Source organism: Podarcis raffonei, chromosome 1 (assembly GCF_027172205.1).
Source record: "Podarcis raffonei isolate rPodRaf1 chromosome 1, rPodRaf1.pri, whole genome shotgun sequence".
In the NCBI taxonomy this organism is placed as follows: Eukaryota; Metazoa; Chordata; class Lepidosauria; order Squamata; family Lacertidae; genus Podarcis; species Podarcis raffonei.
The window spans coordinates 11952782-11967699 of NC_070602.1; the positions used below are offsets into that span (position 1 = coordinate 11952782).

Here is a 14918-nt window from a genome sequence, read left to right on the forward strand (position 1 = left end):
GCATCTTTATCCGCATTTCAGTTACATATTTCTGTGCCTAACTTTATTTGAGTATGCAAATAATATTAGAGACGGTGGGCCGAAGCAGAGACAATAGCTTGGTCAAAGTTACTTAACTGAGTTTATGGCTGAGGTGATATTTAAATCAAGGACTCCCTGGCCCACGGGCATATTTGCATAGTGGCAATTACTTGTTTTTGATTCTGGAACATCATTGTGAGGAGTACCTTTGAAGGCATTGAGGAGAGTGGGTAGATGGGGAGAGAAACACAAATTCCCATTTCCCCTAACGTCCTCTTGCATTATTTACAGGTGTTTCCTTTCTCATGTGTGGGCAGAAAAAGAGTTAGCAGGTGGGAGTCTCCTGAGCAGTTTTGGAATTCTCTGCATGTTGGCGCCAGACCAGCAGTGCAAACTTCCAACACTTTTCCCATTTAACTTTATACCTTGTGAAGTGTCAAAAATCTGCAAGGTTTATAGATAAAAAGTGTGAAGGGTTTCTGGCATTTGCTTTGATAGCAAATTTAGATACTGACATAGACGCTGACAAAAGGGTTGTATAAGGGAATAGGAAGGGCAGCTCAAGCTTGTGTCCATTACTCCACCTCCTTTTTTATCTTCACAACAGCCTTGTGAGGTAGGCCGAGTTGGGAGTTTCTAGTTCAGACACCAAAATGGTGAAATTGCACTTATTTAGATTATTTTTGGCTTGTTATTTATCAGGGTTGGCAAACTTTTTTGGAAGGGGTGTTTTGTGGTAAATATCAGGACTATGAAATCTTACAGTTTAAGCTAGAGGGGTTGATTTTCTAGCTTTGTGCTTGTTTGTTTATCTTCACATTCATGGCATCATATATTTGTGTTTCGTTTTTCCTCCCAGTAGCTCAGGGTCTCATACATTACCGTATTCTCTCCCTTTTTATCTTTGTAACTCTCCTGCGAGATAGACTGGGCTAAGTTAATACATGTACGTAAGCAGCAGTTCTTGGTGGGGATTTGTGGAGGTCCCGATCCACACACAGCCTAACGAGCCTAGGAAATCCCGTTGGCATCCCTGAAAACAATTCCCATAACTCATCTCCTGGTGTTGCAGCATGCAAAAGTTGGTTTCTTTCGAATTCTGGTGTTCCTGACACTACTGCTCTTGCAAGGCCTGTAGCAACTCCAGGAAAATAGCTCCACATGCGCAATCAGACTGTCTCACAGGCCAGGTGGAATGGGGTTCCTGGCTTATCTTGGTGGCTTGAGCCAAGAAGGTTAGGGACACTGGGAGAATATGGTGTTAAAAGAGCGTCTACCTTACTCTTTGTTCGGAAGGGCAGGAATGGCAAGGACAAACGAATAGTGAGGGAGAGGCTGTTTTAGCACCCCATTCGCTCTGATCAGACGCCAAGGTTGCAGGTTTGGTCCCTGTATGGAACAGCTGCATATTCCCACATTGCAGGGGGTTGAACTTGGTGGTCCTCAGGGTCCTTTCCAATTCTACAATTCTTGGATCAAGGGAGGGAAGGTGCAAAGGGAAGAGACATTCCATCTAGGGCTAAAAGGTAAAGGACCCCTGACAGTTAAGTCCAGTCGTGAACAACTCTGGGGTTGTGGCGCTCATCTCGCTATACTGGCCGAGGGAACCAACGTTTGTCTGCAGACAGTCATGTGGCCAGCATGACTAAGCCGCTTCTGGCAAAACCAGAGCAGTGCATGGAAACACTGTTTACCTTCCCACCAGAGTGGTACCTATTTATCTACTTGCACTGGTGTGCTTTTGAACTGCTAGGTTGGCGGGAGCTGGGACCAAGCAATGGGAGCTCACCCCGTCGCGGGGATTCGAACTGCCAACCTTCCAATCGGCAAGCCCTAGACTCAGTGGTTTAAATTCTTGAAATGATGCCCTAGGTCTTCAGTTCCTGGGCGTAGAAACCTCACAAGGCATATTTGCCTGGCTTCCCTCCCTCCATTCACTGTGCCAGTTCATCTTGCACCTGAAGCCTTCAGCCTCAGCAGTCAAGAACATGCAGCTTCATTCTCCCCTTTCAGCAGTCTCTGTGGGAGGTTGCACTTTGGGAAAACCCGTGCTTTGTTGTTTAGGTTTATGAGGCGCCCAATTATATGCCTGCCTCCCCCACCCACCCACATTGGAGGAAAACCTTCGCAAGGATCCCTTGCTGTTCTAGATTGTAGTCGTAAGGACACATGCCGCGCTAATACAGCAGGAGCTTTTGTCGTTTAAGCACCTAGCAACCCCTGTTTACCAAAACTCTTTAATTATCCAAATGAACTCGCTGTCCCTTGAAACATGTTGATAGTGCAGCACAAAATCAACTAGATCTTTACAACTTGCATGGTAAGGGAGCATGGAAAATGTGGATACTGTAGATAGTCACGGGCTTATTTATTTGGTTCCTGCAGAAATTTGGCAGTTAAACCATAAGCCCTTTCCATGTTCAGGTAGCTCGTTTGCATGTAGGTAAACAAAATGAATGTAAATGAACCTGTCTCTGGTTTGCTTTGTTCTACTGGGTCTTTAGCGTTATACTGCCACCGGCTAAGTTCCTGGTAACAATACCTGTTTCTTAAATGGAAAGACTGTTCCCCAAAGAAATGAGATTCCTCCACGACTCCTCCCACGTGGCTTCATAATGTTCCATTTGCCTTCCACGTTTCAAAGCCAACTGTGCTTTGTGGGATAGACCCATGCAGTATTTTCTCATTCCATTCATGCAATCATTCATGTAATCATTTCCAGTTTGCGGGGAGTGGGGGGGGGGGAGTGCTGTTGTTTACATACAGCCAAAGCAGCACTACTCCTGCACAAGAGGAGTGACATTGGCAGACTTGCAGGAGGAGGAATGTTTGGAGATGCACAGAAAAAAACTTCAGGATGAAAAGAGGTTTTTTATAAATAAATAAAAAGGCCAGAAAGAAAAACTTGAAGATACATGTTTTGGGGTAGTGGGAGGAAAAGGGAGCAAATGAGGCAAGAAGACTGGCCTTGAAAAGCTCCTGTTCATAGCAAAAGTTGCATGTTACCCAAGAGGCAGTGTGTTCATTGGGTCTTTCGGGGAGAGGGAGGCTAAAGCAGAAAGGGCAGTACAAGACGTGATAGGGAGAGGAAAGAAAAGAAAGAACGCTGTAAGATAAAGGAAGGAGGAAGGGAAGAACACAGCAGAAGCAAAAAGGAAAGGAATTAAATAGGGGCTACAGCAAGAAACGGAATGACAGACAGAGCTGTAGCTAGGTGGTCTTGCGCCCCTGGCAGAACCGTCCAGATTGCGCCCCCTGGCCATGGACAAATTGGCTCTTCTTTCCGCCTCTCCTCCAACCCCCCCCCATTCAATGCACCCTCTATTTAAAACCATTTCTTATGAGGCAATAATATTTATATTGATTGACATATTTTTAGACAATTTTGTGCTACCCCCCAACGCTTGCGTCCCTGGAGGTGGCCCACCTCGCCACCCCCTAGCTACAGCCCTGGTGACAGGTAGGGGGAAGGGAAGGGAAGCTAGAGACAGAAATGAAAAGTTGCCTGCTTAGCAGCCATACATAACCTAAGCAGGCAGGAGCAAATCCTCATGGGACTCTCTGTGCCCCACATGTAGCTCCACAACTGCCCTCCATCATTCCATTCTTTCCAACTGCTCTTCATGGGCAGAGCATTTCATTGGAAGGGGTTCCATGTCACCTTCATTTTCTGTTTTGTGATTGAGTTATTGTTGTGCTCAAGCTCTTGTAGGGGGAGTGAATAGTTTTTTTGACCAATAAAAAAGGCAAGCTGTAATGAACCAAGTATTCCCGAGACCGGCAGTGCTCAAAACTGGGCCAGGGACTGCTAGTGTGTCTGCTCGCTTTCAGATGCAGCCCATCCCCTCGTCATTCAGTAGCCTTTGGATTAGACTGTCTAGCAGCAGCTCCAAGAGTAATGGTAATAATAAAATGGAAATAGAGAGGAAGTGGGTAAGAGATGGGAGCTTCATAAGAGCAAGAATTGAATGTAAAAGGGACAGCAAATACCTGTTACCCTATGCCAACCTCCCAAGCTTCTGGTTTTAGTGCAAAAGGAGAATGCGAGAAGAAATGAGAGGAGATGGGTAAAAATGCTTTGAGGAAGAAAATGAAGAGGAAGAAAAACATAAAGCAGAAAGCCTTCTCTACTCAGATTCGTAAAATCGATACCTCCAGAACCAATAACTGTATATAGCTTGAGGAAAGCTGAACTACCTGCTACAAGAAAAATTCCAAAAGGGATTAAATAGAAAACAATGCCAGTAATTTCCAGTTGATTAAGCCAATCTCTGCTTCCATCTGCCTCCATATTTTTTTTACTGCTCTGCCCTTGTACTCCTGTTTTGTGACTGGTTGGCCCAAGCCATTTTTAGGCCTCTCAAATGAGCCCTGGGGTTTGACTATCTTGTAACTTATTGTAAGTAAGCAGGGATGCTGCTGTAAGCTTAAAGAGCATTGTGAAGACAGATTAACTTTACAGCCCTATGCACATGTAAGCCTCATGGAAACTGATGGGATGTATTAAGCAATAAGTATGCTTGGGATTACAGCAAATCTGACACAGTCTACTGAAATGCCATTGAAGTAAATGGAGTTTGAGCATCATAATGGCAACTTGAAGAGCTTTTCATTTTGGGCTATTTCTGGGTCTAAAAAAACGAATCGCACATCTTGGTACAAATAAGCTGCTCTTGCCTAAAACAAATTCCGCTTTGTCAGTTGTTTGGCTGCGGTGGAGCTATATTTCTTTTATATATGGAGGTTTTTCTGGGCAGAAGTCCTTTATTCACCTGGGAACTGCCAGGTTGTTTTTTTAATCCTTGTAGAGTATGGCTAGCACATCATGAGATGTGCATTCTGACAGGGGAACACAATAATACTCCAGTATTCTGTTACATGAGGAACAATTAGCCTGCTTTAAATAATAAATGCAGTGCTCTGAATATGTGTATTATAGATAATTAAGCATCATGTTGCTAACATTTAACATGCACTTATGTCTAGGTGTAATTATGGTTGGGAAGGGCAGTTCTGCGATGCGTGTGTCCCCTACCCAGGCTGTGCTCATGGGAGTTGCAACGTCCCCTGGGAATGCAAATGTGAAACCAACTGGGGTGGTCTGCTCTGCAACAAAGGTACTGAACTTCAATTCATAGTTAAAATTTAAATCTCATTACTAACTAGTAACCTGATATTGATTGTTTTTGCCAAGCATGTGCTCACTACAGAGAGCATCTGTCTTCTAACTCTCTGGTGGCACTTGCCTATTGCATTTAAGCAAGCAGGCAGGTTTTGCCATTTGCAAGCTTGCCCTTGCATGGTTTGCATGTCACGCCATCCCTAACCATGGCTTAACATGAGCACGTGGGCTCCCAGAGAAGAAATGCATCCACTTTGCTCCTCCCCAGTTGTTTTGCTGCCACACTAACAGTGAACTAACCCATGATTTGGCTTACTGTGTCATCCAGGCCCAGCTACGCGGTTTAGCTTTCTCCAGACAAGCCACAAACTCTAACCAAGGTTGTCCCTATGGTTTACGGCTTGTGGATTGTCCAGAAAGCTAAACCACAAGCCAGAGTCAGGACAACATGCTAAGCCCAAACCATGGCTCAGTTCAGTGTAGCACAGCACCAAAACAGCCAGGAAGGAGCAAAGTGACTGTGATGTCCTCTTCTTTATCCTTCAGGCTCACCCTAAGCCATGGTTTGATTTAGTGCGATGTGCAAACCAGGCCAGTGTGAGTGTAATGCATTTATTCCTAAGAGATTTGCTTTATCTTGTCTTTACATCACAGATATTGGTTGAGATGGCAATATACCCAGTGACTGATATGAAGCCAAAATGAATTAAAGGGGGAAAGTGGGCACAGGTGTATGGGTGTTAAAGATACTCTGCCTGCCTCTACCCTTCTCTTGAAAGATCTCCATGTAGTAGTTCTGCATCTTCTTGTGTCAAATAACCCGACTCCACCTTCGCCCTCTGTCTAGATTTAAACTACTGCGGAAATCATCACCCATGTGTGAATGGTGGAACCTGCATGAATACGGAACCAGATGAATACAGCTGTGCTTGCCAAGATGGTTACTCTGGAAAGAACTGTGAAATTGGTACTGACAAACAATTGCATGTCTTTTTGTTGTTGTTGTTCAACTTTCTACGATGACAAGAATGTTCCTCCATATACCTTTCATGATTAAATGAAACATAGCTGTTGGTGATTTTGTCATTATTTGTCACTCTTGATGACTAATCTAAAATCAGTTTTCTTCAGATGGCTAAATACCAAACCTGTGTGCAGATTGATAAGACTCTGGGCCCCTTTAGATATGAACAAGCCTTGAGGAGCTTTGTTCCCTCCTCTTGTTCCTCTCCCCCATCCCCAGTGCTTGTTTGAAGCAAACCACGGTTTGTTGTTTCATATGGATAGGCAAAGTAGGGTCAGAAGTAGGGGATCGCTACCCATGAGTGAGGAGAGCCTAGGAGTGCATGCGCCAGAAGCTTCTGCTTATGCCAAACCAGGATTAGGAATCTGAGTAAGCCCTTTGTGTTGCGTAAGGAAGTTCTAGTTCAAGTGCAAAAAGCTTACAGAAGCAGACAAATTTCAGAGTCTGTAAAAGTATTCCAGATAGAGCTTCCATACTTGGAAATAAAAGTGTTTAAACCTGGATTTGGGTACTGAGGATAATTTTCTTTTCTTACTAGCTGAGCATGCTTGTGTATCAAATCCCTGTGCTAATGGTGGAGCTTGCCACGAAATTTCATCAGGCTTCAAATGCCAGTGCCCAGCAGGCTGGAGTGGACCAACGTGTGCTATTGGTAGGTACAGCTTGCTTTCAGATGTTTTATGACTTGTATGTGCACATGAAACAAACTGATTATGGAAACACCCCTCTTAGGTGCTTGTAACTATAGCAAATGAATGTTCATTGAGTGAACTGAAATCACACTTCCACTTTGATACAATAACAGGATTGTCACTTAGTTAATAAAATTTTAGTTGTATGAGTTTGTCAGTCGATGGATCAAATTTGCATAATAAGGCAACACATCTGGAGGAGAACAGCTTCTACATCTTTAGTCACGCGTGCATGTATGTATCACAGGCGGCGCCATCTTAGAAATAGCATTTGTTCTATCATATATGAGAAGGGCAGAGGCTACTTAAGATGTCGGCTGCCATTGTAGTTTTAAGATTTTTTTTGTGGTTTTCCAGTTATTAATGCCTTTCTTGGTCAGTCAGAAGCTTAATTGGTTCATGTAGCAGATTAATAGTTAATCGAGCATTGCACAGCACCTAATGAGTGCAAGTGCTTAAGAACCTTGCTAACATGCTTATAATCAAAAAGTTCCTGGCAAAGTAACTTTCACTTCAAGTGTTATCTGGGGGCTGTTCTCCTTTTCCTTGTGGCCTCTGCAGCACCACATTTAGGATTACACATGTATAGGATCAAAACAACAGAACTCTCTTGAAAGTTGAGGCAAAAATCAAACTCTTTGATTTCTTCATGCAGCAGCACATTTGCTAGGAGGTGCGGGAGGAGAGTGGTATATTTTTGGAGGTGATGGGTAGCAAAATAATCAGTAGAGGCGAGTTGTGTTTTTCTGTTTCTGCTGAGGGCTTGCATCACTATTCCTTGATGTAATACTTTGCTCTCAAAGGCATATGGCAAGGAATTAGGCCCCAAAATGGACTTTGGATATGCTTTGATTAATACCGCAAATTGTAAAGATATATTTACACTTAAGCAAATGGTTAGTGAATGAGAGCTGGTTGCCTTTCTTTTTAAAAAAAGAATCGGGATTGTTCTTAGAGTTCTCACGCTTAATATCGTGGAAGGTTTAAAACGTGTCTGTTTATGAGTTGCACTGCAGTGGAACTGCTTTAGGATCTTAAAGAGGGATGATCACTTCCTGATGGGGAGCACTTGAGCATAAACCCATCAGAGCTTGAGTTGGTGATTTCCAAACTGTCCATGAGATTTGATAGCCTTTTCCTAAAGAGTTATGGTTATGCCCATTTATCTGCATCAAAAACAACATGTATGACTGTCTCAGACCATTCTTTTCCTCCCCAGATATTGATGAGTGTGCCTCTAACCCATGTGCTAGTGGTGGAACTTGTGTTGATCGCATTAATGGGTTTGAATGCATATGCCCACAGCAGTGGATTGGGGCAACCTGCCAGCTTGGTAAGTCAAGACTGTAAGCTATCTTTAAAATTAGTCACGTTCATTATTGTAAGTATATTGTTGTCATTTTGTGCAAATGGTTCCTTTTATGTTTTAGCTGCTTCTGAGTCATTTTGTATAAATGCTTCCTTTGATGTTTTAGCTACTTCTGAGTTAATCTTGTGAGAATCAGAGTGTGTGATGCTTTTAAATGCCTCTGAGTGCAGGAACAGGCTATGTTGCATTCTGAAAAGCATCCTTCCCTCACTTGCTGCAAACTTGAGCAACGTATGAAATTGTCTTCAGCATGATAATAGTGGTGGACTTAACTCCTAGGGTGGCTAAAATTAGGGCATGCTTGCACTGTTAAGCTACTACACTTGGCTCCTGTTGCCTCGGGGTGTGTGCTTATCGACTGCTCCCTTATTCCTGCACGTTGCTTGACCCAAAATATTTTTTCCTGTACTACATGCATGCCTCAGGGCTATGCAGAAGCATTTAAGTAGTCTCTGAAGATGAGTGGGCAGGCTAGACCTGTCCGTCACTCCTTGGGCGCAATCCACCGCTAAGCACTCCCCCAAGACCCATCAAACCACAAGGGAAGTCACAGGAAATGGGCAAGGACAGCAGGGGAACAAGTCAATGGATGCACAAGTAGAGGCTGCTGGGCCCTCGTGGTAACCAACATGGCAGATTTCCAGTTTCATTCTTCCAATCTACTGCATTTCCTACCACTTCTATACAAATTCCTAGGCATTGTCGATGCTGGATATCATTTACATATTCTCCACACCTGGAAAAACTTGTGTGGTAGCCGTCATTGCTCACAGTTCCCCAAACTAGTATTTATTATACTTTTGCTCAAAGACTTGGGGAGCTGGCCTGTTCAGATAATCTCTCTTAGCTGCATAACTGGAGTTTAATAGAACCACAAAGTCTGAAGCTTATAATCATTGGTGCTTGCTTTATAGGGAAAATTATGCAGCGTGCATGTTGAAAATATCAGCAAACATGTGTCACCGTGACATGTAGCTGATATTTTGGAGGCTCTGCTTTGGTGCAAGGGCAGTCTATTTCTGGGTTTGTTCTTCACTCCCTGCTTTTCTTTCTCTTCTTTCACAGATGCTAATGAGTGTGAAGGGAAACCCTGTCTTAATGCTCATTCTTGCAAAAATCTTATTGGTGGATATTACTGTGACTGCATTCCAGGATGGAAAGGAGTAAATTGTCACATCAGTCAGTATTTAATCTTGCGTATATATATATATATATCTGACCCTAAAAGAGCTTTTATTTATAGAATATATCAAAACATTCCTAATTCCTAATTTAAGACATCTTTAGAAATGATAAAGATATCTTTAAAGCCTTTCAAAGAACCATGTATGGTGACTCCCTTAGCAGATGTTTCCTTGCATCTAAAGCCTTAACGTTTGAGTTGTGGAATGAACTAACTTGGGGAGTAGCTTCAGTATTCTGGTCTTGGGAAGACTAACTTGACGTTTTTGCTTGAATATTGCCTGGTATTCAAACCTTCATCACCCATACAGCTTGTATTTCCTTGCCTCTGGAAGACTTCAGATTGCTTATTAAGAATGAACAGACGTTGCTAACTCATCTTCAGTCTATTCGTTGCAATTGAGTTCCAGTCTTTTATTTTTAATGTCATTTGTATTTTATCCCTAGATATTAATGATTGTCATGGGCAGTGTCAAAATGGAGGAACTTGTAAGGTAAGATTAAATGCATTTGTGTTGTTTTGAGGTGCTCTGGAGCTGCTCCTCCTTAAAATTCAACCTATGGCCCAGTTCACATGTTAATGCTAATCCAGGCTTCCTCAACTTCAGCCCTCCAGATGTTTTTGGCCTACAACTCCCATGATCCCTAGCTAGCAGGACCCAGTGGTCAGGGTTGATGGGAATTGTAGTCTCAAAACATCTGGAGGGCCAAGGTTGAGGAAGCATGCGCTAAGCCAGTGTTTCCCAACCTTGGGCCTCCAGCTGTTTTTGGACTACAACTCCCATCATCCCTAGCTAGCAAGACCAGTGGTCAGGGATGATGGGAATTGTAGTTCAAAAACAGCTGGAGGCCCAAGGTTGGGAAACACTGCGCTAAGCCATATGATGGTTTAGTTATATGCTGGAAGTCGATCAAAGTGACTGGGGCAACCAAGTCAGATGGGTGGGGTGCAAATAAAAAAAATATTACTATTATTACTACTGTGAATGAGCAGGTGTGCAGGCTCCTGGAAAGAAAATTGCAGCTGCTTTGCTTCTCCAATTCTGCTGCTGTGCTGAGTGAAGTAATGGTTTGGTTTGAAGTGTTGCCTTAACCCAGATTCCTGGTTTCACTCCCCCAGACAAACCACAAGCTATAGCCAAGGTTTATCCTATGGGCTTACAGTTCATGGTTTGTCTGGGAGATTTAAGCCATGAGCCACACTAAGACAGGCATGGCCAAACTTGGCCCTCTAGCTGTTTTGGGACCACAACTCCCACCATCCCTAGCTAACAGGACCAGTGATCAGGGATGATGGGAACTGTAGTCCCAAAACAGCTGGAGGGCCAAGTTTGGCCATGCCCTCACTAAGACAACCCATGGTTTCACTCAGTGCAGCATCAGAACAACTGGAGGAGGAGCTAAGTGACCATGATCTCCCCTCTGGAAGCCCACACGTTGGCTCATCTTTGCCAAGCCATGGTTTAGCTTAGCTCCACATCTGAATGAGAACACGACAGAGCAGGTAGGACTGGTTGTCAGACTTGGAACTGCCCCTCACCTTCCAGGTGTTGTTTCCCTGTAATTCCCCACTCTCCTCTTCTCTCCACTCTAACAGCTCCTCAGGAACAGTTTGAGTGTTTGGGAGGTCTGCAATATATTTGAGCTGTTTTTCTTCTGGCAGCATTTAGCCTTGCATTGATTATCACAATATATTTTAAGTTGCTTGTTCATTGCTAGTTTAAAGAGTAAATCAAGCCAGCCTACACAAAACCATATTTGAGGGCAGTGACGTGGGTTTTCTGGAAAATTTGGATAATTTGCATGAGAATTTTTTCAGATGCCAAGCTTGTTTTATATCATAATTTGCAGTTAGCAGCCATTCGTTGTTGCTAAAGAACTTGCAAAACGGGGGGGGGGAGGGGATTCCATCCCGCGTCACTGAGGACCTCCTTGTACCATGCTGCTTGTTGTGCTTCACATCCCATACACGCATATTTCTTTTTTGGGAAGTTGAAAATTACGCTGATGAAGGGATAAAAGCCACAAACAATCTAAATAAATGGGATACTATGTAGCCAACCTGAGTGCTTTTGAAGCACAATTGATTTCAGTGGGAGCAATTCATATCCCTTCCATTGAAATCAAACGGACAAATGTCTAAATTTGGTGGATTGTACCTGAGTAGTAATCCACCAAATTTAGACATTTGTCCGTTTGATTTCAATGGAAGGGATATGAATTGCTCCCACTGAAATTTGGTGGATTGTACCTGAGTAGTAAAGGGACGCGGGTGGCGCTGTGGGTAAAACCTCAGCGCCTAGGACTTGCCGATCGCATGGTCGGTGGTTCGAATTCCCGCAGCGGGGTGCGCTCCCGTCGCTCGGTCCCCACGCCTGCCAACCTAGCAGTTCGAAAGCACCTCCGGGTGCAAGTAGATAAATAGGGACCGCTTACCAGCGGGAAGGTAAACGGCGTTCCGTGTGCTGCGCCGGCTCGCCAGATGCAGCTTTGTCACACTGGCCACGTGACCCGGAAGTGTCTCCAGACAGCGCTGGCTCCCGGCCTATAGAGTGAGATGAGCGCACAACCCTAGAGTCTGGCAAGACTGGCCCGTACGGGCAGGGGTACCTTTACCTTTACCTTTTACCTGAGTAGTAACAGGGACGCGGGTGGCGCTGTGGGTAAAAGCCTCAGCGCCTAGGGCTTGCCGATCGAAAGATCGGCGGTTCGAATCCCCGCGGCGGGGTGCGCTCCCGCTGCTCGGTCCCAGCGCCTGCCAACCTAGCAGTTCGAAAGCACGTCAAAGTGCAAGTAGATAAATAGGGACCGCTTACTAGCAGGAAGGTAAACGGCGTTTTCGTGTGCGGCTCTGGCTCGCCAGAGCAGCGATGTCACGCTGGCCATGTGACCCGGAAGTGTCTCCGGACAGCGCTGGCCCCCGGCCTCTTGAGTGAGATGGGCGCACAACCCTAGAGTCTGTCAAGACTGGCCCGTACGGGCAGGGGTACCTTTTCCTTTACTTTTTACCTGAGTAGTTATTGAACCGTATGTGCCTACTATTTTAGTTCAGACTTGTTTCTTTGAGAGCAGTTAGGTAGAACTCTGTCCACACTGACCCCTTCCCTTTCTGTTAAAAAAAAAAAAAAGACTGTTGACTTTATGGTACTAAGATTAGGTAGGAATGCTGCTGTTAAATGATTCTTGGAATAATCAAGAACATTTGAAGTATGGTCCACATGTTAGCATTTTGAATGGCAAACAGGAAGAACTGTTCCTCTGAAACGTTCATAGGATGGCTTTGGAGCCAACTGATTAAGTTAGTAGTACTAGGTGGCATTTGTCCAAGAATTCTAAAAATTCAAACATGAAACTGCTGAGCTACTTACTCTGGTATGTTTCTCTGTGTCATCAGTCTCTGTACTACAGGGTTGGAAAGCAACTTTCTTTCTTTTAAAAAGATTCTAGGAATTTATCCTGGAATAATAAGCATGATTTTAAAACTTAGCTTTTTCACTTTTAACCAGAATAGCTATGCTAGGGGGTTTAAAAGTGAGCATAGGTTTGGTAAAAGAAAACACCTAATGTGATTTACATGGATAACCAATTTGGATATGTAATGAATGTAGCCATTTCATAGGTGCAGTTTTTTGGATGCACTGCAAGTTGTCTTCTCCTGAGAACATAGTTATAAAGAAATGAAATCTAGCAGCGGCTCATCAGTTTGTTAAAAGGCAAGAGGCAGAATGTAGGCCTATAAGCAGTCACTTTTCACAGTGTGGAGAAGTGAACATCCAGCAGGCTCAAAGGAAGCAGGTAGCCCCCATGGGTCTAGATTTAATCTCTATTGGAGAATAGCCTCTTACCAAAGGCGTCATGGACTTTGACAAAGCACAAACTCAGGACAAAAGGGAGAAACATGCTAAGAGGAAGGCATGTTTGGCAAACCCTCACCTTGATCAACTCCCTCCCGGAAACCTATGTCCCTACTGTGGAAGGATGTGTGGATCCAGAATTGGCCTCCACAGTCACTTGAAGACTCATTGTTAGCACCATATTCATGGAAGACAATTTTACTCGGCTACGAGTGATCACCAAAGAGAAAGAAAGAGATTAAAAGCTATAGGAGAATGGGCTTAGGAGCCACTCGTTCTGTACTAAAGCATAATTTCGTTGTTAATCCAGATGAATCTTGCCTCTCTTGTTTAAAAAAAATGAAATGAAAATTTGTGATTCTGAGGTTCTAGTTTCATTTTATTTGAAGAAAATGATACGAAAGTCTGTTCCCAGTACCTTCTGACATAAGCGCTCTCCTTTCGATCTTTCGTTTCCCGTAGGATGTCGTGAATGGTTACCACTGCATGTGCCCCCCTGGTTTCATAGGAAAGAACTGCGAAACAGAAGTTGATGAATGCATGAGCAACCCATGTCAAAATGCAGGGCGTTGTGAGAACTTGGTGAATGGATTCCGCTGTCTCTGTCCTCAAGGCTTCTCAGGAGATCTCTGTGAGGTGAAGGATCCCTTGGCCTTCTTAATAGCTTTGATGGATTGAATTCTGGAAAGAGTCCTGTTATAATTTAAGCCCGAGCAACCCATGGCTGTGTAATTAGATAATTGCCACTCAGCTGTTCACTTTACTGTCCCATGTAAACAGACAAACTTCTGCAGTAAAATCCCAGTAGCTATAGTATTTAAGGTCATAATATATTTGGAATAAGCACCTATTAGTTACTGAAAATATCAATGTGATGCTTTTTTATAGGGGTCTGATTTTTACACTGTGTGCCTGCCACATTCATAAATGCTAAACTTTCATATGGGCTAGAAATCAGATTCCAAATTTAATGTGGCCAATTTGTGTGCATTCATACTGCTGTGTGAATTTTCTAATGTGTTTGGACAAGTATATTCTATTGTGATACGTTCCAGAGATAAATAGTGTAGCTTATCATATCCTGGGGGAATAACTAACTGCTCCATGTCTGGGTTTCGCTGCAGGAAAATAAATTTTTCATTAAAAGGATACAAATGCCCTTGCAGTATTCCCCACTAGGGAGTGTTGAATTTCCCCTCTTTCATATTCCGAAAATGATATGTGATAGTTCTGAGAAAGATCTAAATCAAGAGTAGGTCAGGGACAACTTCCGCTGTCTGCAAAAGGACTTTTCAGGTGGACATAGAATAATAGAATTGTATATTTCATTGAAAGTTTTCGTCCAAATTTCAAATCTAGGAACTTTTATCAGATAGGTGCCATGCTTTTTCTATGTCTGCCTTGCTGACAGGTAGATGGTGCTTAAAGTAAATGCAGTTGGTACAAGAATACTGTATTAAGATTAATAATTTCCTTAAAAGGATTTGTCTTTGTAAATGCTTACATGGTGCAAGGCTTGTTTAAGTTTGTCCCTTTTCATCACCATAATAGTAACAAATCAGCTTTAAACCACCTTGCTTAAATGTATACACAGAATTAGAAGAGCGAGCCTTTTTTCTCTCCCTACAATCCGAATCCCCTGCTAAATTCTCCC

The 14918-nt window shown here is 43.4% G+C and overlaps 1 protein-coding gene across 2 annotated transcripts in view; it reads left to right on the plus strand.

The window, feature by feature from the left end:
* JAG2 (jagged canonical Notch ligand 2) overlaps positions 1-14918 on the plus strand; it is an 89789-nt gene that overhangs the window by 52785 nt on the left and 22086 nt on the right. The window contains exons 6-12 of one of the 2 annotated variants that reach the window (XM_053409266.1): positions 5008-5138; positions 5991-6110; positions 6706-6819; positions 8079-8192; positions 9294-9407; positions 9858-9904; positions 13727-13900. In XM_053409266.1, coding sequence (XP_053265241.1) covers positions 5008-5138; positions 5991-6110; positions 6706-6819; positions 8079-8192; positions 9294-9407; positions 9858-9904; positions 13727-13900 — 814 coding nt within the window. The remainder of the gene's footprint in view (positions 1-5007; positions 5139-5990; positions 6111-6705; positions 6820-8078; positions 8193-9293; positions 9408-9857; positions 9905-13726; positions 13901-14918) is intronic. The other variant, XM_053409327.1, reaches the window with a different exon arrangement.